Source organism: Xyrauchen texanus, chromosome 18, assembly GCF_025860055.1.
Source record: "Xyrauchen texanus isolate HMW12.3.18 chromosome 18, RBS_HiC_50CHRs, whole genome shotgun sequence".
NCBI classification, from domain to species: domain Eukaryota; kingdom Metazoa; phylum Chordata; class Actinopteri; order Cypriniformes; family Catostomidae; genus Xyrauchen; species Xyrauchen texanus.
Genome location: NC_068293.1, coordinates 5,506,002 through 5,533,119, shown reverse-complemented (window position 1 = coordinate 5,533,119; position 27,118 = coordinate 5,506,002). Strand labels below are relative to the sequence as shown.

The 27,118-nt window shown below is 37.1% G+C and overlaps 1 protein-coding gene across 1 annotated transcript; it reads left to right on the top strand.

Moving 5' to 3' along the window:
- Window positions 1-2,817: 2,817 nt before the first annotated feature.
- LOC127658519 (polypeptide N-acetylgalactosaminyltransferase 5) lies at window positions 2,818-22,235 on the top strand. Its single transcript, XM_052147834.1, has 10 exons — window positions 2,818-4,765; window positions 4,861-5,027; window positions 9,549-9,668; window positions 10,080-10,215; window positions 10,443-10,562; window positions 12,114-12,231; window positions 12,311-12,640; window positions 12,781-12,861; window positions 16,022-16,165; window positions 21,495-22,235. The coding sequence occupies exons 1-10, from the start codon at window positions 3,675-3,677 to the stop codon at window positions 21,633-21,635; spliced, it is 2,448 nt and encodes an 815-aa protein (XP_052003794.1). The 5' UTR covers window positions 2,818-3,674; the 3' UTR covers window positions 21,636-22,235.
- Window positions 22,236-27,118: the final 4,883 nt, after the last annotated feature.

Here is a 27,118-nt window from a genome sequence, read left to right as displayed (position 1 = left end):
TGTCACGTAATAAGTTTTTAGACTGTTATAGAGAAACATAGATCCAGCTGTCAACAGAACAGGTTAGACCAGATCAGCTGGGCCTGTGCATTTTAAGTCTAGGCCTTCAGTGCGATTCATGCCATTACGAAAACACAGTTTCACAATGAATAAGATGACGTATGACGTATCATACATTTCGTGGCAGTCAACTAATAATACCAATTGACATTTTAAAAACATGTGCACGCATGAAAGACAGAACCAAGGAGGTCTAATACCAAGAAAAAACTCTCTAATAATATTTGTGATTTAAATTTAGCTATTTTTTACATGGTTACTTTTCAAAACTTGATCCGACACTGAATGCTCAAGCAGCCTAAATTACACTTAAAAAATTCCTGATGTTGCTATAACAATGCAAAAAGCAGTTACCAATTTGCTTGACGTGAAAATCAGCCATCCTTTCCTGTTTAATTAATTAATCACATGATCATGCAGAATATCTAGAACGGATTTTAAATCCATAAGGATCTCTTTCTCAATGGCGATAGCAGCAGTGATGACAGCCGACTTGTCAGCAAGATCTCGCACTCTTCGCTTTCAAATTACGTACATATCCACACCCACAAGAACAAATATATCAATCTGATTGGCTGCTGAATCTGACAATCTAACTTTAGATGCCTCTTCACTTACACTGTTGGGGATTCTTTGAAAATTCTGAGGGCCTGACGGGGTGGAGCTCAGACTCACGTGATGCATCGGCTAAGGAACATGGCTTCGGGGATGCGATATGTACACTTTGCTTGTAAGCATCGAGGAATAAATTCTGATTGGATAAATTTTTTTGTTTTTTGCTATTGGTTTGTAGATTAATTAAGAGTTAGCAAAAAGGTGAATAAGAATGAAAGGATGAAAAATATTTATTCATTAAGCATGTTACACCAGCAGAGAAGGCTTTCATTAAAGTCAGGGTATATTGTCATATTTGTATGGGGCAGGTTGTCACATGTGTTTTATATGTGATACATTTCTACAATTATAATATTTGATGGTCCAAACAATGTTTTGATATGTTACGTTTTCCATTTTGCAGATTTTTTTTTTTACATTTTGCTGAAAAGTTTATGAACAAAAAAAGAAGAACCAGCGTACACCTAGATTATCAGCAGGAGAGATCTACACTTAAGATCTGTGAAGAAGAGGTGTGCTGTGTCTTCTGAAAACAAAAGACAAGGAAAGAACAGGGCCCAGACAGAGTTTCACCTGCTTGTCTAAAATCCTGTGCTAACACAATAGATCACAGAAGCAGTGTGAAGTCTCATGTTGCTTCAAATGCTTAATCATCATTCCTGTCCCAAAGAAACCTAAAATCACAGGATTAATGAAAACAGAGCCACCGCTCTGACATCTGTGGTCATGAAATAATTTGAGAGAGTGGCGTTGGCCCTCCTGAAGGACATCACTGGACCCTTTCTAGACCCCCTTCATTTTGCTTATCGAGCAAACAGGTCTGTGTATGATGCAGTCAACATGGGATTGCTTCATATCCTGCAACATCTGGACAGACCGGGGACATACGTAAGGATCCTTTTTGTGGACTCCAGTTTGGCTTTCAACACCATCATTCCAGCTATTTCCAGTCTAAACTACACCAAATCTCTGTTCTCAAGTCTATCTGTCAGTGGATCACCAGCTTTCTTATGGACAGGCAGTAGCTAGTGAGACGGGAGAAATTCACTTTCTGCACATGTACATATCAGCACTGGGATGTGTGCTCTCCCCACTACACTTCTCCCTGTATACAACCAACCTGGAGCTTAACACGCTCAAAACGGTGGAGATGATTGTGGACTTTAGGAGGAACACCCCAACACTGACCCCCCTCACCATTCTGAACAGGACTGTGGCAGCAGTGGGGTAATTTACCATCTCACAGGACCTGAAGTGGGAGACCTACATTAACCTTATTGTGAAAAAGGCCCAGCAGAGGTTGTACGGCTCCTGTCACCAAGACAAATTCCTTGTATGTGTAAGCATACTTAGCAATAAATCTGATTCTGAGTAGAAAAAAATAAATAAAAAATCCTACACAAATCAGTAACAGTTTTTTTTTGCTGAAAAGTTAATAAAAATGTATATGTTTTATGCAGGTGTAGATTTGAAAAGAGACATAGATTTTGTTTTGCTGGTGGGGTAACAGGGGATATGTTCACAAGAGTTCAACATGTGTTCAATGAATGGTATCTTTTTATATATATATATTATTCATTCCTAGGTAATACCGCTAAAAATATTCTCAGCTATTTTGTGTAACTAAGACTTTAAGGAATATGCCTATGCAGAAACTGACATTCAAAATAAACCTACTCTGTGAAATATTCACAGCAGTGTGACAACTTGCCCCAATCTCCCTATATATATCTCCCTATATTTTTTATAAAATTATAAAAGTTAAAAACTTCCATTTGAGTTATTCAAAGTGTTTTTTTTTTTTTTTTCACTTAGCTATTACTCTAAAATATGTTAAATATTAATGAAGAATACAAAGTTGTGTCCAAACCTTTGAGTCGTAGCTAATGCAAAAATAAACCCATTGGATTTCCATATATTTCCAAAAAATAGGCCTATATGTTTTTTTGTGCATCCAACATTTACTCCACGACATTTAAAGGCATGTCATGTTAAACACAATATTAAATGGCATAAGTCTGACCACACCATGACAATTTCTCAATGCATCAAATATATCTCTGAAAATATTGACACGTAGTCACGAAGTTTGTGTACGTGTAAAACAGGGCAGGTCTGATCCGCACACAGGACTCCAGCAGGAACTACAGAGGTTAGGAGGCTGTCTTAAAGCCTGGAGGACATACTCCTCCCGTACTCCGTGTGAAATGATCGGATGATCGACAGGAATACAGAAATCTGCATGCACATTACTTTGAGAAGACTGGAGCACCACGCATATGATGAGAAACTTTGCGAAGCGGATCTGACGCGGAAGTTTCACGCCGAGCACCGCTTAAATTACGGATTTACTTTGGATCTTGTGTGGATCTATTATGTATCAAGTATGGGTATAGAATGTGCTTGAGTCCAAAACTTTGTGTTATTGGAACAGAGTTTGACGGTTTCGATCAGACCGCAAAAATGTTGCCACGCAGTCGTGTTTGAGTTCTGCTTGAAGGGCTGCCACGCTATGGCTACATTCGAACACTCCGTGTTTAGAATGGACACACATGTTTACTAAAGAGCGTTAATCTTCTCAAATTGTGTATATTACAGCAGACGCGCACGGAATGCATTTTGTTAGAAACAGGTAAACCACAGTCAAGTCCCGTTTCCATTCTCGCGGTAGTTTGAAGTAGCGCCTGTATCCTTAGCAACAGAGAGCGATTTTTTATTTGACGCTGTTCGGCACTTCGCGCCACTATCGCTATTTTTATTCGCTGGATATGTTACTAAAATATCCCGGTTACACATTAACCCATTCAGCTTTTTGGTGTTCCCTCATTTGACTAAATACTTCACAGCAATTATGTATTTTTTTTCTAATTCATTTGTGACTCTTCACTTCAGTTCTAGAATGAGGAGTCACTCTCTTTCAGAAGCCAGCCAATTGTGAACACTCCTAACAAGATTGAGAAGCCTATTCTGCTGCTGGATGAATGTAAATTCACTGTATAATGTTTAAAATGAAGTTCAGGAAGTATTTTAGGGGCAGTGGAAGAGTCCTGGCATTTGTGTTTATTGCTTCTGTAATCTGGCTCCTCTTTGACATCGCAGCACTCCGGATATCGATTAGTGATGTGAATCAGGATCTCAAAGAGCGAGAGATTGTACGAAAACAGGGAAGGAGAAAAGACAATGTAGAGAATGTGGTGTTCAAACATCCATTGGAAAAAGTAAATGTGGACAAGATGGGAATTCTTAAAAAACCCAATAGGTTTGAAAGGAAAGTTGATGAAGTTTACAAAAAGTTGCCAAAAGCAAAGCCAGAAACAAAAGCTCCGCTAAAACAAGACATTCGAGTGAATCCAAAGTTACAGGCTGGTAATTTGTTTGTGGTACAAAAAGATGCAATTAATCAAAGCAAAGTGCATTTAACCGTGAAATCATCTGTGAAAGAAACTATTCTCAACAATCACAAAAGGAGCAATGAAACTGTAATGAAGGTCAAAGTTAACAATGTAATTTTAAAGATTAATGAAATAAATAAAGAAAAACATGTGGTTTCTAAAGCCCCACCTGCAGTACAGGAGGGAAAACATATTTTACCGCTCAAAGAAAAGAGTATGAGGACAGTACATCATACTAATGCAACACTAGTAACACTAGGCCTACTTAGCGAAGGACATGCAGATGCTGGTTTACACAAGAACTTGAGTAATGATTTGCTGAAACCTGCTGAGAGCGCTAAAACGAAAAGAATTATTGATACGGAGAAACATGACAACACTTTCAACAAAACTAAAACGCATTTGACTAAAAAAACAAATGAACTGAAGCTGCACGACCATGCCGATGAGGCATCAAAGGTATTGAACTCCACAGTTGTGAGGGTCAGGAGGTCAGGTGGGCTTCATAAAATCATGGCCCTGGATCTGACCGACAAGCCCAGAGACTCACGGGCCGTGGGACAGTTTGGGCAGCCTGCAAGTGTCCCCAGAGATAAAGAGCTGGAGAGCCGAAGACGCTGGAGTGAAGGACATTTTAACGTGTTCCTGAGTGAGCAGATACCGATAGACCGGGCCATTCCAGACACCAGACCCAAAACGTGAGTGTGAACTTTAGACTAACTTTGTATTAGCCACATTTTTGCCATTGATATACTGTATGTACTCTATAACACCCCTCTCTCCTGTGGTGTAGATGCTCGGAGAACCTTGTTCATGATGACCTGCCCTCTACCAGCGTGATCTTCTGCTTTGTGGATGAGGTTTGGTCCACTCTGCTCCGATCAGTCCACAGTGTACTCAACAGATCTCCTCCACACCTCCTGAAGGAGATCATTTTGGTGGACGACTGCAGCACCAAAGGTGTGAGGGAACAATTTTTTGATACATTTCTAGCATCATAAACAGGGTTTGAAATTAACGTTTTGGTGCACCAGCCACTGTGGCGAGTAGTTCCTAAGGTCACTAGCCATTTTCACTAGCCAAAATCTCCCTGCCTCACAAAAAGTGATAAAGGTATCTGAAGACTGTAAATGCATGCATTTATCTGGATTTCATTTGAACAAGAATTATATTAGTTTAGCAGGACACAGGCCTAATGATTTAAGTCACCTTTAGAATATCTTTGCCATAATTGGACTGTTAGAACAGGAGGAAATTCAGTCAATAATTTGTCCAGAATTCATGGAAGTTTTAATACCTTCATTTTGAATTGTACTTGCCTACCGTCTATGAAAGTTTACTATTTTTCTACCCTTGTTTAACAAAGGTATTTGTAATGATAAGGTTATTACCACAGGTAAGACCATGGATGGCTCCTCATTACTGTGGATAGGTTAGTGTACTGTTGCTAGTCTTTTCTAAACTGTATTATTTGTTATATATCATAAAAACCTTTAACTACAACTTTTACAGTTGTAATAAAAACATCTAAAATATTTGCTCTAATATTAGCCTCGTCAGTGCTGTTTGAAATGAAGGGGCTGTCTAGCAGTTTGAATGGTTTGGTATCCCCCATATAGAGCTTTATACTAGAATGTCTTAAACATGGAAGGGAATAGGGCCAATCCATAAATGTTAAAGCTTCACTATGTAAAAGTTTTAATTAAAAATTAACAAATTGAAATTAATGATTGAGTACATAGACAATCAGTGTTCAAAACACTAAAGTAAGCCTATAAAAGTATTTGTATTTTGAGCTGTCTGGTTCGATTCGGTGCGAAATCGCTGGCTTATGACGTTCGTCATTGCATCATTACGTCATATCCGCACACACCGGAAAGAAGTACGGCTGTCCTCTTCAACTCAGTTGAGTTACACTCACACAGTTCAGGAAAGCATTGTTGCAGTGTAGATTGATGTTTATCTGTTATCCGTTTGCAGGGTTCAACGCTAAGGTTTTGTTTTATTATGGCCCAGTTGGGCCAGTGCTTCATATTTTTACTGGCCCTGGCAAAGTTTTCACTGGCCCCAACACAAAAATGCCAAATAGCTGTTTTTACAATCGTGGCTTTAAAAAATATGTCAGAAGATATATATATATTTTTTATATATCTTATGTTTTTAATACAATGTCCCCCTGGGGCCTGGGTAGTAGTAGATGCTGACTATCACCCCTGGAGCTGCTTAAATGCTTAAAAACATGCTTAAAATGTTGCAAAACACGTTAAATCCCTTTCTATAGGGAAGACACGCAGGCTTGAGTGAGGTTTAAGATGCCATTCATTTGATTAATGTGAAACAGACTCTCTTTGGTGTAGGCCCCGTCTGGCGGTCCGAGGGATGGGGCTCAACTGGTGGTGGTGGTTGCTGGTTAGTACACTGAAACAGTTGAGTAAGGGTGATAGATTGTGAGCAGGCTTATAAAGCAATGGCTTACATGCGATTGGCTAGAAGTTACCCAGCTAATGATGTGATGATGTACAGCTGCTAGTCTTCCCGCTTGAACTACGTTGTGCTTCCGTTTAAATATTTGTATTTTTTTCCTGCTATTTTCTAAACATTTGTAATAGCTGCTGCTAAGACACTTGGAAAAGATCGACAACCGTGCTAGGAGAGTGTGCTCGGTGACTGCATGATCTTGTGCGTGTATGCGACTGTGCCTTGGCGCGTCCAGTATATTATGCATTTGTGCATCTTTGCGAGATACATATACTCTCACTCGCTCCTCGGTTAGAAGACTTTGTTCGCTCCATGTAATGTTTGTGCTCTCTCTCGCTTGTTGTTTGCTTGCAGTAATGAGGCTGGAAAATATAGTATAAAAATAATAAAAATATAGTATAAATATAATAAAGTCTTCTATTGAACTCATATCAGCCATATCACAAGTTTAACCTCTTAAATTTCAAATTGTCAAACATTCAATTGTAAAACAATTCAAATATTAATAGTAGATAAAACACTTGAATAATCATATTAAGATATTCTGATGGTGGCTGAGGAGAGTCCCCTGTTCTCTATTTAATAGTTCTTTGAGTGTAGTGTCAGAAAAGAAATTAAGAGTAAAATTCATTCAAATATGTAAATAAGAGTGTTGTTTATCTTCATCAAAGCAAGTAATAGTTCTGTTTCAATTTTTTCATTGTATAACATAATATCAACATGAAGTAAGCTCAAATTGGGAGATTCATCCGCCAGAAGAGCAGTGCCCGAACATGACTGACCTAATGTATTCTTCCGCAAATTGCTTGCAATTTTAAGTTTCAACCACAGATTTCGCTAGAGAGCACAAAGTTATGTAATGAAGCTTTAAAATACACTCGTCAAAAAATAAGAGCCACAAGATGTAGACGTCGAGCTGCCTATTTAGCAGATGTCTTCTAAGGCAGCATCATTACTGAAATGATGCGTCATAATAGAGTGTTTTGGAACGCTCTACATGGGCAGCAGTTCCGTGCATGATTCATATAGTGCTCCTAGAAGATAGAGCTCTGTCAGGTCCTTGTAATCCAAGTAAATGGGTGCCAGCACTTTGAGACTGCCCAAAAGTAACATTTAGGCAGCAAAAAAGTAATCCACACACCTCGTTGATCAGCGAATGTCTTAAGCAAATCGATATGTGTATGTAAGAAAAAAGTCGATAATTAAAACGTTTTTCATATACACACTCCGTGGCAGCCATAGTTTCTGCCAAAAATACCACAGTTGTGAGTTAATATTAATAAAATAAAAATATAAATAACTATATAAATAAATAATTAATACATAAAACTACTACAGCATTTTAGTGCCACCTAAAATATATAAAATCTCAGATTTCGTCGTAATATTTTGAGAATGAATCTGAGGACGGTAACATCAAAAAACCTCAAGTGAGGATATATTTTGTATGTGCATTTTTAACGATTTTATTCACTTCTTGGTGTTTCCATCCAGTATTTTTATGTGCTAACCCAAAAATGCATACTATGTGGATAAAAACCCAGCTAGTGAAATTGAATGGTGATTTTTACTCCAACCCTAACAAAAAAATGCTCCATTAAATTATCATAAAATAAGTTAATGTGACTAGTACGCTATATTACAAGCCTTTTTAATCCATGCAATATCTTTGTGTGAGGATAAAGCGTAAGTTATTTACTGATAATATTTCCTCTGCTTTAGCTCTCAGATTGAATTTGTGTTCATATCTGACTGATTTGTCCAAAGGTGCCATTTTGTAAATTAAAACAATGAATCACAAATGAGATTTGAGAATCGGGGCTCAGTGGAATATTTCCAGTGGATAACGTCTTAAAATACACACCAAAACATCACTAATATGACATTAAACATTCCTTATTCTATGAGTTCAATTTACACAAGATCAGTAAAAGATGACCACTCGATGATCATTTAAAGGGGCTGTATGTAAGATTCAGAAACCCTTGTTATTAATGACACCTGTGGCCATTAAGTGAACTGCAGCCAGTTACCTGTTGCTCGTGCTCGCGCACACACACACTGCATAGAGATGAGAGCGAGCATCGACCAAAACAATGACTTGACGTACAAAGAGACTGAAAGTGATTCACTGGCACCGTGCTGACAGATGAGGTAGATTAATTAAAATTACACCGTTATGATTGTTTTACTACAAACTTTGAGACTGCATATTATATTTGATATATCGATTCGCTATTGTTTTATAAAAATAGAATGTATATATTTTCTGTTTAACCAAGTTACTTTACACTAATGAATGGAGCTTTTTGCATGATCTTGAACATTGTCTAGCATTCATTTAATGTGTTATTGTAGTTTACCTTGCTGAATAATTACAGATTAACATTGATATTAACCTGACTTTTAGTATAAAGAGATTATTGAAATTATTTGAAAGTTACAAAGCAAGGTAGTTTGCAATTCGTCAGCTTTAACAGGCAAGATCAAGTTCGCTTAAATTACACAGATCAATCCTTATGACTATCACATGCTTTGCGTTTACGTAAGCTTACCTGTCCATTAAGAAAAACACCAATTCAGGGTCGGTTTTGATCCCCAAAACCGAACGAAGGTCCCTCCTGGAATCAAATACCCTGCTGATGTTCACTCTAGTTTTCTCTTGACCACGATCACATTCCCGCTTAGCCAGATGGGATTCAGTAGATGAATGTTCTGAAGAGAAAAGTCCGGGAAGGGCTAATTTTTTAAGTTGCGTTACAAGCCGCTTTGGCAAAAAAAAGGAGAACATTACATGAAAGATTTTACATATTGCACCTTTAAAGTAATAAATATGCATTATAAAATGTGTTATTTGTCATTATTACATTCTGCATTCATGAGGTTAATAAGCTTGCATGCTACATGCCGCCATAATGTGTACCAGTTACCCTCTGCTCAAAGATGAAAGTCCTCATCTGTCTGCAGATTTGCTTTTATCTGAAGGATCTCTTTGTGTTTTAGACTATCTGAGGGAGCAGCTGGATGTGTATATGTCTCAGTTCCCTAAAGTACGAATCATTCGTCTGAAAGAGAGGCAGGGCCTCATCAGAGCCAGGATGGTAGGAGCTACTGCTGCTAAAGGTAACACACACTCACTTTTATTTCAGTTCACATTGCTTTATTACCAATAATGCCAAAACATTCCGTTCAGACAAGAACAGTGTGAGTAGAGAAAATATATTAGTTTTTTTTTTTTGCTGCATCCAAATTCCTGTACTTTCAGAGTTTGTACTGAATATAAGTGTCAGGCTGCACACTTCAGAATCTCAGCAGATGCAGTAAGTTGTCAGGGTATTGTTCAAATACAGTTTCATGAATACTGCCTATTCGGACATCCTACTCATTTTACATGCTCTATAATTGGAATGTATATTTGGATGTGGGATGTACTTTGCTCTACACTTGTTGGGCAGTACATGGACAGTTTTGTTTTCTCTGTTACAAACGGATCACATTCTTCAGTTGTTTCAACAGATTTTGTCTCCTCTGCAGGTGAAGTGTTGACATTTCTGGACTCGCATGTTGAGTGTAATGTGGGGTGGCTGGAGCCTCTGTTAGAGAGAGTTTACCTGGACCACAAGAAAGTGGTCTGTCCTGTTATTGAGGTCATCAGCGATAAGGACATGAGGTAATGGAGTTTATTCAGTCATTCAAATGTGTTTGGAAAAGAAAGTACTGTGGTGTTTCCATAGTACAGTGTTGGTAATACTATGGTTTTGTATACGGTATACTATGTTACTGAATGATTACCATAATCACATACCGTGGTATTTACATTATAAGGATGTCCTTATGAGACTCTAGAGCTCTTTCCATTGCATCATTCTTCCATATACCTGTTTTCTTTCCATGAAGTTATATGCTGGTTGATAATTTCCAAAGAGGCATTTTCCGATGGCCGCTGGTGTTTGCCTGGAGCGCTCTGCCTGAGGAATATATCAGACAGAACAACGTGAAGGATTCTGACCCCATCAGGTGATGTCCAACATATGGAGAGTGTATAAAACTGGTAAAAATAATGGGCATGCTTGTATATTTGTGTGTTTATAAATCTATAGATATTAATAAGGAATTCTGATTGCTGTTCTGTGAACGCTACTCATAACTGCTTGTCTAGGATGAGTTTCCTTACCTCAAACCCAAATTACTAGTGAGAAAAGCTGACTCTGTCACTCACTATATGCATGTGCAAAGAAAATATAATATTTTGTGAAATTAACAAAAAAAAGTTTTTTTTATTTAAACCATCTCACCAACTTGGTAACAGCGTAGCATGAAATCAACACTCAACAGACACAATCCACCACCGCACCGTTGTCTGCTGAGCTGCAAAAAGATGCTCTGATGTTTATCTTTCAATCTGCTACATTACTTACTGCACTGACAAATTATAGCTGGCTAATACAGCAAACAGATGTGATAAACATGAGTGACATGGTTGTCAGGGACAGGGTTACGTTATATTAGTTTTACTGAAAAGGGAAAATGATGGGAACTTTGTTTAACATTCCAGTATGCATTTCACAAACTAGTTAGCAACTTACCGAGAAGACACCGCACCTCTTAACACTGCACCGCTTAACTCCCCCTGTCTGCAGAGCCACCATCAGCACAGCTCTGTAAACAATGGGGTCTGAGCATGCTCTGCTGGAAAAACTATGTTATGACACCAATTCAATAATTGTTTTCTGCATTATATTTTATTCATTATATGATTTTTCGTATCTACGCATATCGGTAAAATATAAGCCAATATATTGGTGAAAGGCTCATATAGGCCGATAATATAGGCCAACCAATATATCGGTCGGGCACTAGTATGTATGCATACAGTATGATACCAGATTCATCCGTTTTACCCATTTTGCTGAGTTAGGAAAGACAGTTTTATTATTCAAGTTTGTTGTTATGCTGATAAAATGAAACAAATCATGCATATATCTCTGCTCTAATCACAAGTTCTGTAATAATTATCAATATAATGCGAGCACTGGTAAGTGATCATCTGGTATGAATGAATTATCTTAATTAAAAGTCTGTGTAAACACACAGGGCAGTAAAAGAAATGATAATTGCATTTCTTATTTCTAAAAATGTCTTCCTATAAAGTACTAGCAGTACATACTAAAATAATTGTTAATGGAATCATTAAGGGGCCAGGAATGTTAAGAGGAATTCTTTTGATTCCTATCCAAAAGGAAGAGTAAAATTAGCATCTGCCATCTGAACATCCGGATACATTTACAGTTGAGCAAATTTTCTTTTTTTTATATGTGTCTCAAACCACCTCAGTTATGATACTGCTATCTGTCTCATATGCATCTTGGGGGGGATAGCTATCCGATCAGTAAAAATGCATGAATTGACCAAAAATCTGGTTATATAAGTTATGCTGTGGTTATATTATACTATGTAATATCATACCTCTGAATACATCTACACATCTGCATTCATCTCATCTTTTGGGGTTGGCTGTTTAAAGAATAGGACACAGTAACCATATGTTTTTTTGTTTTTGTTCCACAGGTGTCCTATTATGGCCGGGGGCCTTTTCTCTATAGATAAGAACTATTTTTATGAGTTGGGGGCATATGACCCAGGCCTGGATGTGTGGGGAGGAGAAAACATGGAAATTTCTTTCAAGGTAAACAGACTTTGATATTGAGTTAATAATAGTGTAATATTGTCAGGTGACACAGGCTAATGTGTTATTTGTACTCCAGATCTGGATGTGTGGTGGCGAGATTGAGATTATCCCCTGCTCACGTGTGGGACACATCTTTCGCGGTGATAACCCTTACAAGTTCCCTAAAGATCGGGTAAAGACAGTGGAAAGGAACTTGGCCAGGGTGGCAGAGGTGTGGCTGGATGAATATAAAGAGCTGTTTTACGGTCATGGCTACCACCACCTGCTGGACAAGCGCACGACTGATATAGGAAACCTGACAGAACAGATTGAGCTAAGACAGAAACTCAAGTGTAAGAGCTTTAAATGGTACCTGGATAACGTGTTCCCAGATCTGGTTGCCCCTCTGGTCAAAGCTGAAGGACTGGTATGTAGAAAATAAATGAAGGAAAGAATGATTAATTAAACAGATTTTTTTCCCCGAGTTAAAATAGTCCAAATCACCCCTTTGTTTTCTGGTCAGATCTTTGCTTCTCTGTTTTGACACAATCGCTTGTCTTCTTCTAGATTTTCAACGTTGGAAACAGAAAGTGTTTGGTATATCACAACGGCATTTTGTCCTTTGATAAATGTGATCTCACAAATAAGGTAAATTCAAATAATAAGACCATTTCTGATATATAATTTAGGCCTGTTTCTCACTGCGCACGCTGCACATTTAAGCAATGTTGTGGTGCATAACATAAGCTTTTCATTTCTGAGGCTGGAAAACTCTATAAAGACTATAAACCTATAAAATTATCAACACGGTACTTTGCAATATGCAATGTAAAAATGTTATGTTAAATTTACAGTAAAAAAACTGGCAGTTGTGGTTGCCAGAATTTTATCATAAAATATATGGTAGCAACATAAAATGTAACATACAGTATAACAGCCCTATGTACATGATATTTGATACTGATATCAAAAATAAGAAGAAACATAATATTTAACATTTACATTTTTTTCAACATAATTGTGTATTAAATAGTTTACTGTAAAAAATACACATATTGTTAAACAGATATATAGTAAATAGATAATTATTCACTAGTAATTATACTAGTTAATAGTTTACTGTAAAAGTACTTGTATTGTAAAATTGTTTTCAGACCTTGAATAATGCAAAAACATATATATATATATATTATTCATATTAATTTTTAAATAACACAATACTAATGTTTTAAATTAGGAAGAGTTCAGAAATCAATATAAGTTGTAATAACCCTGATTTTCAATCACAGCTTTCATGGTGTCTTGGCATGCTCTCTACCAGTCTTTCGCATTGCTGTTGGGTGACTTTATTCCACCCCTGGTGCAAAATTTCAAGCAGCTCGGCTTTGTTGATGGCTTGTGGCCAGCCATCTTCCTCTTGGCCATCCGTCTTCCTCTTGATCACATTCCAGATGTTTTCAATGGGGTTCAGGTCTGGAAATTGGGCTGGCCATGACAGGGTCTTGATCCTGTGGGTGGTCCTCCATCCACACCATGATTGACCTAGCTGTGTGTTTCTTCTAGGAAAACCTTGTATGTGGCTTGATTCGTGCGTCCTTCACAAAGACAAATCTGCCCGATTCCAGCCTTGCAGAAGCACCCCAGATCATCCCGATCCAAATTTCACAGTGGGTGCGAGACACTGCGGCTTGAAGGCCTCTTCAGGTCTCCATCTAACCACAACCAGGTGGAGGATCGTGATGATTTGGGGGTGGTTCCACAGAAATACTGAAACCAGCCCATCTGGCACTAACAATCATGCCATGCTCCAAATCACTGAGATCAAATTTTTTCCCCATTTTGAAGGTTGATGTGAATATTAACTGAAGCTCCTGACCTGTATCTGCATGATTATATGCACTGCACTGCTGCCACATGATTGGCGGATTAGATTATCGCATGGATGATAGCTGGTGCCAGATTTGCTGGTTTGAGGATTTCTGTAACTGCTGATCTTCTGGGATTTTCATGCACAACAGTCTCTAGAATTTACTCAGAATGGTGCCAAAAACAAAAAACATCCAGTGAGTATCAGATATAATATACACACAATACCATTCAAAAGTTTAGGGTCACTTACTCATGCTTTGTTTTTTTTTCACATTTTAGAATTATAGTAAAGTCATCACAACTATGGAATAACATAAATGGAACTATGGGAATGATAGCCTAGATTTTGAAGAAATGTACTCTTGGCATTTTCTAAACCAACTTCTTGAGGTATCACATCTGTATGCTGGGCACTTAGTGGCTTCTTTTCTAAATTACTCAGTCCAAGTCATCCATTGCAAAAACATATATATTTTTTTATATACATTTTGTTTTGTAATTAAATAAATGAATATGTTGTCACAATAATATTTTTGTCTACAAAACTAATTTCAAACATTTAACCATACACCTTCAGATCAAAAGATTTTTAAGATCATGAGAACATTTTCAGGCAAGTGTTTCAAAACATTTGAATGGGAGTCTGTTTATAGATCTACACGTTGTATAGGAATAATGTACAGATTTTGCTGTATTGGAAATTGGTACTTTAATCCACCAAAGTGGCATTCAGCCTATAATCCCACCTACGTTGAGGCGGCACTAAACTTTAGTGGAAAAGAAAGCTCAGAAAAGTAAAGTGAGTAGAGTCAAGTCAAACCGTAACGTGCAGTGGAAAAGTGCCATATGTGAACAAGTTCCACATGGAACTTAAACCTGAACCAAACCAGGAATCTTTGTAGTTCATGCTCCCGAGGTTAGTAAGACTGGTTAGTACCACTTTCATTGAGTTGTTGTTATTGTAGGTTTTCCAAATCTAAATTGATAAATGAACAGATACTGCTTTGCAGGATCCGCTGTATTTATGGAGAAGAAGAAAAATCAGTGTGAGTTTTAAACCGACCAAAAATGAGAGGGTGAACAAATAGTCTGTCTGTCTTGTCAATTTACACTTTGATGACTATGACATTAAACTATATTGAAAATATATAATATTAAACAAGACTACAAGAGAATAAAGAATCTTAACATTATTACATTTTTATTGTGTATATAGTTTGTACATTAAGTATTTATCTCTCTTGTTCTACTGCTCAATACAAGATTATGAAAAAGCAACAGAAAAATTGGCATGAAACCATCTCTTCTCTTCTTTTGAGGCAACATGAAATACTCAGTCTGGGTCTGACCCAATTGTTTTAAAACAGTTGTCTGTCAGGCTTGATATAAGTTGCTCAAAGTGACAGGCTCACAAACACTTCTATTCAGTAAATCAGATTAAATCCAAATTATTTAAGAAGTTCATAGCTACACATTGGGGTTTCTGTTGCATGTATATTAATTATAATTTGCCCCTCTCCTCATATAAATTAGATTTAATGACAATGACGCTTTTAATAATTCTCAGGTTCCATCTTCTGATAATCATTTAGTAATTTTTGGTTGTTGTTAAAGTAATAGTTCTCCCAAATAAAACATTTTTCTCATCATGTACTCACCCTCATGCCATCCCAGATGTCGGTATATGTTGAAGCGCCGGATCAATGCCGGGTGTTGCACAGACATCATAGCACTATCGGGGGTGTGGCAAGGCCCCTGAAAGCTGTCCCATTTTCCCCCCTTATGGGCGGCCCTGGTTGCAGTTACGCTGCTGCAACGCTTACTGTATATGCCGTTTATGTGTGCGGTGTGAAACAGGTCTTACATTGATATTATATTCTGCAGTATAATCTTGCATCATATATGCTCATTGCAAATCTACTTATCTTCTGCCTGTCAGAGTCAACACTTCAGCTACACCTGGTTAAGGATGCTTAGACAAAACACTTCCTGTATAGCTTCTCAGGAGACACGTGTGGTCATGAAGCCATGTGACAACACTAAGCCACATCTCCGCTGGATGCACAAGTCTGATAAAGGAATGGTAAGTGTTGGACAAAATCTGATCTTCAGTGATTGTTTGTGGTCCATCAATACACCAGAAATACAGCAGCAAAAAAGTGAAACTGGATCTATTAGTGCCCAATATGATCATTCTGAAAGTAGTAATGGATCACCTGTGCCTTCTCATATGGTTAGGTTAATTCCTACTAAGCATTACATTTTCTTGTCAAAAATGTGCAACAAACAATGCTGTTCAACAGTTTTATTACATTAAACATTAGCATAATGAACTTTGCACTGTCTCAGGCTCACCCTCATGAACAATTAATCTGCCTTACTGTTATATGTCCTATTATTTGTATGTCTATTTATACTCTTACATTTTTTTGTTTTATATTCTGTCTCACTGTAAAGTTATGTGTACACTTGTTTATCCTATCACCAAAAAATACTCCTTGTGTACATGAGAACACTTAGCAATAAAGTTCATTCTGATTCTGCTGAATGACACAATCTAATTGAATTGTCTCCTAGGTAACTTGTAAACTTTAAAGGTTATGTAATTACCAAAAAATTAGATATTTTACTAATGGTTAGAAGAAAAAAATCTAAATAAAAACAACTTCAATGTTCTCAATAGTGGCTCCATGCGTGACATCACTGCACAGGTGAGTTATAGGGATGTGTGCGGTTTCCGGTTTTAATATTCGATAGTTGTGCGGTATGTGTAAACCTCACTCCCCTGGCCTCAAGAGGCGCACTAGCGACTGACACTAGAGGCTGTAGCCTTTGGCCTCTTTGTTAGAGCGCCCGCCTCCCATGCCAGCTGTTGCCGGTTTGAATCCCACTCGGAGCGGCTCAAGCAGGACCAGTAACTGTGGTGCCGTGACCCGAATGGGAGTTAGGTTTAGAGGGGTGAGTGTAATAGAAGCCAGCTGGTACGTGATAGCTGTGTTTTATGTGTAACCATCACTCCACACTAGCGACTGATTCTAGAGGCTCTAACATTTTGCCTCCTCGTTAGCGTGCCTACCTCCCATGCCAGCTGACACTGGTTAAAATCTCACTTGGAGCATGTCAAACAGGACCACTTACAGTGGTTCCGTGACCCAGATGGGAGTGAGGTTTAGAGGGGTGAGTGTAATAGAAGCCAGCCTCAGGTGGCGCACTGACAACTGATACTAGAGGCTGTAGCTTTTGGCCTCCACGTTAGCGCTCCCATGGTTCAAATCCCGCTTGGAGCAGGTCGAACAGGACCGGTTAAATGACGCAACGGTCAACGACGTCTGTCCAGTCAGTACCTTTACATTGAAAAACAGTGCAAATGCATGCAAAAACACACTAGAGAAAACCAAGTCAGGCTCGGATCAGGTTGATGACCTCTGTTGCATGTGTGGCATAACCAAATAGTGATTTTGGTATTTGAATCCCGGCTCATCAAATGGTTTACCGAATGTGGACTACAGTATCTTTGCACATTAGTTAAATAAATTCTAGTGTCGTAAAATGTTTCTTCCAGGTAACAAACACATTTCAGAAATTCCTCACAACAAACAGTATACATTTATTTGATTTTAAATGGTTTAAAATTATATTTAACTAATTTGAGTTATATTTTGATGGGTGACGTATCAATGAAAATGTATTTTCTAAGGGCAGTTCTCCAGAATCAAAGTCATCCCTTTATTATTAACCATTACAAACCTTACAAGCATTGTGTTTGCAAATTGAAGAAAATGAGTTTGCTACACAGAAGCAATAGAGGGTTAAACATGGAAATCAGTCTAGTTAGTATCAATTACATGGTTGAATTTTAAATACATTTACTGCTTTGGTTTGAGTGGATGTTGCCATTTTTGCCATGTCTCCAGGTGCTATGCATTAACTTCTGCATTGAAAAAAATCATTATAAATGTATTAAGAAATATAATTTTCTTCATTATTTCCTTTTCTTTAATCAACATTTTTCCAAAAGAACATGTTTTCTTAGGAATGTTAATTTAATATATCATATTGTTTTCCCCAATATCTTTCCATCCTGTTAGTCTTTTCTAATATCTCTATAACTAAGCAAAGCCAGGTCCTGAGTGACATTATCTGCCAGGAAGTGATTTCATTTTTGGTGGGATTAGCAATGGATTTGATAAATTCTGAGATGTTTTGTGGTATTAGTTGATTTGTATTTAAAATATTCCATCCTGTGTTAATAGAATTACAGAAATTGGTTTAATATCAAGAGATTCAACAAAATGGAATATCTAGGCCGATGATGATAACCGACAATTTAAAGCTCATTGTGGCCAATACCGATATAACCAAGCTAATGAAAGCTTCTAGCTAATGAAAATGAAAAAAATACTCTCTTAAAACAAAATAGGTGACGTTTTGGAATCTAGGGCCGGATTCACAAAAAGTTTCTTAAGTAAAAATAAGAAACATTTTGGTATGAATTATAAGAAGTTTGTAGTGGTGCTCCTTAGTGGAAATTATTGAAAGAAAAATAATTCATAATTCTCATATATTTTTAAAACTTACATTGGCCTGCTCATGAGGTTGCCTTGTCTAATACAACAAATTAAAAACTTCAACACGATATATGTATCTATCTATAATCCTTTTTTTTTTTAAATATTTATTTTGTTTTAGTTGCAAGCCCCTCATGTAACTAAACTAACTCAACATTAACGTCATGGGAGAAATCACTTGCTGGTAACCATTTCACAACGTTTAGGAAACTTTTGACTTGGAGGAAAAAAAAAGAAACTAAAACTTCAGTACACAAGAGCTGGAGGTTCTCATTGAGGAATTTACTTCAATTAAAAAAGTTGTAGTAGTACGTTATTTGTAAATAGTATTAGAATGTTATAATGCTTATATTTGTGACCCTCTTCATTTTGAGTTACTTTGACCTAGAATTTTCTATTTTAAAAATAAATAAGGACAGTCTTAGCTTTCTAATGATATACTTATTACCTGTGGACTCCAGATGTCGCGGTGAGAGAGCACTATGCAGCACATCCATTTAAATTGACTAACATGATTGGTAACCACATTAAGAAGATACAAAACAACATTTATTGTTTTAATTTCATGATAACATGCTTTTAAAGCTGAAAAAAAAAATAACAAATTACAAAACAATACAAATTTTAAAAACGTGTAGATTCATCCATAACTGTTCTGAAGGTGTGTTCCTCCACAAAACAAACTCCAGCCGCTTGGCGGAACCACCAACAAAAGGAAACAAAAAGGCGCCCAGTTTCCTCGGACAGTTAAGTGAATGTTCAGTGAGTCCGGCTCACTCGGCTGATACACGAGAGCAACAAGTGCCTTAATCACTCCAATGATTGCAAGAAATATTCCAGAAAACAAACTCCAAAAAATAGGAGGCATAAAAACAAATAATGTGCAGATTCATCCACAAACTGTTCCGAAGGAGTGTTACTCCACAAAACAAACTCCAGCCGCTAGGCGGAACCACCACAAAAAGGAAACAAAAAGGCGTCCAGCTTCCTCAAACAGTCAAGTTTATGTTCAGTGAGTCCGGTCCACTCAGCTGCATAGACAGTATCACACAATGACTTACTCATTCCATTGTCTTTTATGAAGGACAATTCTTGTTTTGGGCTTGTAAATGTTTTGCAGCCATCCTTAGTATCTATTCTCAGTTTGTCCGGAAACTTCCATTGATGTAAGTGTTTCTTGAATTCCTTGAGTCGATCTTGTTTCTCTCTTGTCGAATTCGCAGTCTGGGAACAAGAAATTGCTGTGGTTCTTCCAAGAAAACCTTCCTTTACTCCTTGCATAACATGAGATCTTTATGGAATTAACTCGATTTTGGCCAGAATTGACCGGGGCCCGTCTCCCTCAGCGGCTCTCCGAGCCGGGACTCTGTGAGCTTGCTCGATTTCCAGCTTATGGCCTGTTATGTCGAGCAAACTTGGGAAGAGCTTGTCTAAGAATTTCACCATATCTCGACCTTCTTCATTCTCAGGAATTCCAACAATTCTGAAATGTTTTCGCTGGCTACGATTTTCTAAATCTTCCAAAATTTCCCAAACGCCTTGCAAGTCCATCTTGGTCGCTAACGGTATAGCAGCTATTTCCCTCCAGATAATCGAGTCATTGGTCTGCAGCCTTGTCAGGGGTATCAGCTTGAGCACGTAAGTGCCTTTTAAAGTCTCCAGAGCCCAAGGATCATAAATTCTTTGACATATTGTCTTCATAGAACAGTTATGGATCAGGGTGTTTAGATTCTGACCAGTTCATGACATAAAAAGTATTGAAAACTAGAAAAGTGCGCTGAGCTCGCCATTTACACGTCAACACTCGCATGGCGCCACGCAACTCATCTAGGTTTTTTCTTAAGAACTTAAGAAAAAGATAAGCCTTGTAAGACATTTTATTTTATATAGGGAATACAAAATATTCATAACTTTTTTCACAAGTTAGAAATGGAAGTAGAAAATTGTGGTTTAAGAAGAATTTTCCTCTTAAGAATGTTTCTTGAATCCTGCCCTAGGACTAACAATTCGACCAACACTTTATTTATTTTTTTGCTGCTATTTAAGGTTTGGCGGATATAACAAACCAGAAGTGTGTCTATAAAACAGGCGTATGCTGATTTGAATGGTTGTCTGCTGTAAGTAATTAAAGAAAAATGGCATATTCTGTTTATTTTACATGGAGTAAGTGAAAACACTCCCAAGTAATGTGGGAAAAAGCATATTGTTACTTACAGCATATTATCCCAATTAAAGCAAGCCCCAAAACAACATAACATGGTGCACAGATGTTGAAATAATCCTCACAGAGCGATGCGAGGTGCTAACTTGATTTTAAACATGTAGCTATCAGAACACTGTCTGTCCTGGGCACACACGCATTGACACTTGAGACTGCATGACAAGAACAGAAGCCATAGGCAGTCAGCGATTCTCTGCCGCAAGCAAATAAACTCAACAAAAGTTTCAGCGAAAATATATGGCTTAATTCTACTAACTGTAATAATAATAATAATATTTTTTTCCAGTTATCTGCCAATAATATATAGGCTGCTGACATATAACAAAAAATTCCAAAGACGTTTAAAAAGATATGATCATTAAATTCAAGTTGACAGACTCAAGCAAGCTAACTGTCAGTACCTACCTGAGCAATGGCTAAAAATTTGGATTTTGAGATCTGATTAAGATATACAGTTTTGAACTGTCAAAAGCTTTATTCATTGAACAAATGTTTTTCTATGCATGAGTTGTCTTATAAATGATCGCATGCACAGCTGTATGCTGTTTTGAGTACATGGCTCTAGATTCAGTTGTGCAAATATTGTTGACCAAAGACACCCTTCTAAATCTCTCCTTGTCTAGATGGAGCATCTGAAGATGGAGGGCAGTTTCCGACCCATTTGTCTGGAGGCTGGAGTTAAAGCTGATGCTGTCTTCCTGAAGGACTGTGATACCATCAACACTTTACAGAAATGGCAGTTCACACACTACTATGCTCAGTGATGTCAGACTGTCACTCACTCAAGTCTGGCACTCACATAATTGTACTTCACTATCACCACTCACTCCTTTTGGTTTTGTTGTGTTTTTTTCTTGCTTTAAGTGGAGGTTTTCAAATGTGTGCACAATTGTAGTTGAAACGAGATGATTATTTGGTCTGTGCAATGTCCTTGTTAATTTGTTAAATACAGATTTTTTTTAATTATTATTATTACTCGAATGTGTTTAGGGTTCGGTACTGGTTATTGTTATTTTGAGGGTTTGGGTGAGAAATGCCTTTGGAAATGGATATCTTATTTTAAAATGAGTAAATTTAAATATTTTGCACAACAGACACCCTTTTGAAGTGCCCTTAAAGATGATTTTTGACAATAAAATTACAATTAAAGTTGAATGTATGCAGTCTGTAAAGGTGTTCATTTTTCACATCATGTTGCTGTTATTATAAATATGTATAGAGATTGCAATTATGTTCCACTAGAGAGAGCTGTTTTCAACAAAAACCACCTCCACATGTGACTACATGCACCGACATCATCTCGCTTCTGATGCTGAAGACTACTTTAGACAGTTATTTAAAATGCTGTAAAGATAATTACTCTGTGCCTGTTTAATTCAATATGATATGTAATTAAACTAGTAAAATATTTGCCTTTCCCAAAATTTGACTGACCTGCCAATTCAAAACAACTCGATTTAGTGCGGTAAAGTTTCACAGTTTAGTTTCACATTCGCACTTTCAGACTTCCTCATTCAATGGCTTTCTAATTATAGCCTACATATTAAAAGGTTAATATTAGTACATTATTATTAGTACATCGGCATGTGACAACCAGCTACATTATCTACTAGCATTATCGTACAAGTTTTGGTTTAATTTGAACATTCATTGAATATCCAATTCCGTACAGTGAAGAAGCTAGGGACCGTCTAAAAAGTGTTAACATTTTTACTTTGCGAACATCATGAGATTAAAGCCACTTTCGGCAACAACAGGAATTCGTCAAATTAATGTATTATATCTTCTAATGCGATGTTTTCTTTTCCTTTAGCAACAATAAAACCATTTCTGTTATTTTATTTCCTTTGGAACATGTTTTGTGTTTTTCGTTGCGTTATGATTGTCTGTAGAAAGTGTTGAGGAATGCGTCAAATCAACATTTTCCACATCGTTGTTTTAGTAGTAGCCTACATAGGGGGACATATAACTGTATTAAACACCCTCTAAAAGACATACATGTTTTAGAGTAGCATGATATAGAACTCAATAGACTTAAACTGATGGAACAGATTTCTGTAATTTGGAAGCAAAACAGACAAGTTGGAAATCACTTAGTGTAACCTTCAGAGCAGACTACATCTCTTCTTTTGCCTCAGCTGTTTCATATCTACAAGCATTTTCTTGATTTCCACAATATAAAGTTAAATATATTTGGAAAGGAATGATATATATATATATATATATATATATATATATATATATATATATATATATATATATATATATATATATGCACTTACAACTTAAAGAAACAGTTACATACACAAGCTAAAGCACCATGGTTGGTCTTCCTGTGGAATTTAGGTACTTGATACCACCTACTGCACTTTTCTCACTGAACCTATGAAAACAGTGCACATGCCATCAGATTGTGTTTTTTAAACTGTTTGTTTCCGTTGTTTTAACGTTCATTACATAGACAATATTAAAAGTCAAATACATATTAATTACCCAAACACAGCGCTTTTCCATTTGGGAAAAGGCTTTATTTCCTCCCTTTACACAGCACTTGTTTAAAAATGCAAATATGGGTGTACTTTTAATGCATTCATTTAGAAGTATATGAATATGTGCTTTCAAGATTATTTAAGTCATTTAGCTCATTTAAAGATTTTTTACAATACCTGATGCATGCAGAATTTCTTCCATTTGTCTTCTGCAGTGGCACATTCACTCTTTGGTAGGAGTTATAACAATGGCGTGAGGAATTTGTTGAAATTCCTTCACTACCAGCTTGGCCACATGAAGTGACGGCTGTGAAATGTAAAGACACTTAAAAAGTATGTCCAATATTTTAATGTAAAACTCTTTTCCATTACATGCATCACAAAACCACCACAGCTCACCCGATCTGCCTGAAATGTGTGAATTAGTCAGCCAGGTGTCGATTTGATGTCCAACCAGTCCTCCACTCGATGTGGATTTCTTCACATTTTGAATGATTCACTAGTTTTTGAGAAACACTTTGAACATGTGCTTTATGATTTTGTCATTTTCAGCTTTACTAATACATCATAAGAATGTTATGCTATTCCTGGATAATTAGGTATTTAATTAGCAAGCTAATTTACCCAAATCTGTAACATGTCAGTCTGGCTTCCTCCATTTCGTCTGTGCCACGTTGAGGGTCAATTACGAAAATAGTGTTTGACATGGCATGTAGATACTAGAAAAAAGGAATACCCCATGACACAATGCCTTGCTCCTGAAAAACAGCTCAAATAACAACATTTAAACAACATCTGGATTGATCAAGGTGCTTTGTAGAGTTGGTTACACAGTCCTTCTCTTATCACAAACTTCCAGTGCACACTGTTGCTATTTACAAAAGTAATTACCTCACTGTATTCCTGAAAGTTCACCTGTGTGACAAGATTTAGAAAATAAATCAACAAACAATTACATTGAAGAAATTCAGAAATGCAAGCAACTTGTTTTGTGTAGATGTAGAATGAAAAGGGAGGGCAACTTTCACTGCCCGAAAACAGATTTCTGTGTTCGTCCGCTCTTACTACCCTCGACGGCGAGGCGGTCCACGGGTACACGGAGGTCCCTCAGGTGGATAAGGCAGTTGCGATCCACCTGTGAACGCAAAACACCGCCATGTGGCGGGATCGACATCGCCAGTGCACTCTCCGATGCAGTGATTGAAGCCATATCCTGCACGCAGGCCCCGAAAGAAACGTCATGCCCTAGGTCTCCGTGTTAAGTGCTCAGCATGCCACGTGATAAGATGTGCGGTCTCAGACATGGAGGCAAATGAGATTCGTCCTCCGCAACCTGGATTGAGGCGAGTCGCTACACCACCATGAGGACCTAGAGCGTATTGGGCATGTCAAATTGGGGAGAATAAATCCCTGTGATGCAAAAGGTATTCCAGTTTCCTGTCAGGCACTCTTTAGACTTGCCACAACACTATCTTTGGGGTCATTCCTCCATATTAAACCTGCAATGACACAAACATCATAACATTGTATTCCCTCTCCTTGCCTCATTGTATGAATTTATATTTTTCTAATATTTATTTATATTACCTCGTCCTCTACAGAAACTACTTCTGAAGAGAGATTACAGGACTCAAGTGTACTTTCCTGGCTCTTTGAATCAAAAATTGTCACATCCTTGTCAAAGCTCTGTGTCTTTCTCATTTTCTGGGGAAGGAAATTCTTTCATGTATTGAAACACATTATGGCTCACTAAAGTGTATTGGAGTCTTTACATGGTCCATCACCATATTAAGTTTGATCTGTCAAACTTTTGAGCTATGGTAGGCTAAACTGACCTTTTTTTTAGTTAAATTAATATTAAACTTGTAGAAAATTAAACTTCAGCATAATTTCAAAAGCCAAACAACAATATAGTAAATGTCCTTTAGAGGGTGCTTGACCATGCTGAAGTTGTTTTGAACAATCTGTCAAACCACTAAAGGGGTATTGAAATAGCAAAGGGAAATATTACATGCAAATGTCATGAAGAAATAATTTAAACTAAAAGTTATTGAAGTGTTTGTCTAAATAAACACATTTTGATGTCATGCCCTCTGAGTATTTTTCTATAATATGATGGATTCTGCACAAGGGACAGCTACAGTGCCACAAGACTGTAAACATCAATCAATTCAAACAGATTAGGAAAACACAATGGGTGGTATGTCCAATCCCTTCATTCAATTCCTGTAGAATATTGTAACATGCCTCATTATAATGACCACTACCCTTTATCACACTTAAACCAACAAAATTCAACTGAGGTAAAATATTAGGAAAACATGGGCTGTAGTATGTTCTGTAGGGCATTGAAGAATTCAAATTCAAATCTTATGCAAAGATTGTAAAATGAAGAGATGTAGTATGTTCTGTAGGGTACACAATAGATTTTCCAACTTGTCTGGTTTGCTTCCAAATTACAGAAATCTGTTCCATAAATTTAAGTCTATTTAGCTCTATATCATGCTACTCCAAAACATGTGATATGTCTTTTAGAGGGTGTTTCATACAGTTATACGTCCCTGTGGCAGGGCGGAGGGCGGGGCAGGGTCGTGATCCTACACAACCGGTCCGCATTAGGCTAATTATGCCTCTGTGAGGAATAAAGGTCGACTGCAGGGGATCGTGCGGGAGAGAGAGATTGTTAACGGACATGTCTGTCATATGTGTGTTTGTGTCTTCTTTTAAGTTTATCATTAAACCATTATTTATATCGTCAAGCCGGTTCTCGCCTCCTCCTTTTCATTGATAACTTTACACTCCCCCTTTGTACTACTAAAACAACTCAAAGTGGAAAATGTTGATTTGACGCGTTCCTCAACACATTCTAAAGACCATCATAATGCAACGAAAAACGAAAAACAAAAAACATGTTCCAAAGGCAATAAAAGAACAGATTTTTTTTTTATTGTTGCTAAAGTAAAAGAAAAAATAGCATTAGAAGATATAATAAATGAATCTGACGAATTCCTGTAGTTGCTGTAAGTGGCTTTAATCTCATGGTGTCTGCACTCAAAGTAAAGATTTTAACATTTTTAGACGGTCCCTAGCTTCTTCACTGCATGTAATTGGATATTCAACGAATGTTCAAATTAAACCAAAACTTGCAGGTTATTGATCTGCCATTGCAATAATTTTGGCAGGAAATGTATCCCATAACCATGGTTAATTTTCATAAGAGTTAAACAAATAAGGTAACAACATTAAATTTAACATAAATTGATACTTAATCTACATGAACAAAACTGGAAACACCCATTTTATATAACTGATTCAAAATATAGTGATAAGCTGCAGCAATTAACTCAACAACAAAAAAAGGCAAAATCCCTTTAAGGTTGCATGGTCAGACCCCTGTGATCACAATGTAGTTTCGACCATTTTTCTTCTTGTCTGCACGAGAAACAACAACATCACTATCACTGCACTGAACTACTCAACCATTGGGTAAAAAAAAAGACTTCTTGATTTAAGTTAAACTCACAGTAACAGGCATATAACATTCTCCTCATGTAAATTACATTTCATGATGGTTAAGTTTATAATGTTTCTCAATTACCCACTCTCGATAAACCCACTATCCTTTGTTATCACAGGAAAAGCTATTGCTTTATTGTAGTGTTTCATTTTAGTGATTCTTTTAGTGATTTTGATTCCGTTCACCAAAAAGATGACTTCAGATTCATTCATTGATTCGTTCACTGACCAGATCTTCAAGT

What these genes read in the sequence shown, in the direction of transcription:
- LOC127658519 (XM_052147834.1), top strand. Translation starts at nt 3,675, where the DNA reads ATGTTTAAAATGAAGTTCAGGAAGTATTTTAGGGGCAGTGGAAGAGTC. An exon ending in GGACGACTGCAGCACCAAAG is followed by an intron (nt 5,028 to 9,548) that starts GTGTGAGGGAAC and finishes TTTGTGTTTTAG; the next exon opens with ACTATCTGAGGGAGCAGCTG. An exon ending in AATGTGATCTCACAAATAAG is followed by an intron (nt 12,862 to 16,021) that starts GTAAATTCAAAT and finishes TCTGCCTGTCAG; the next exon opens with AGTCAACACTTCAGCTACAC.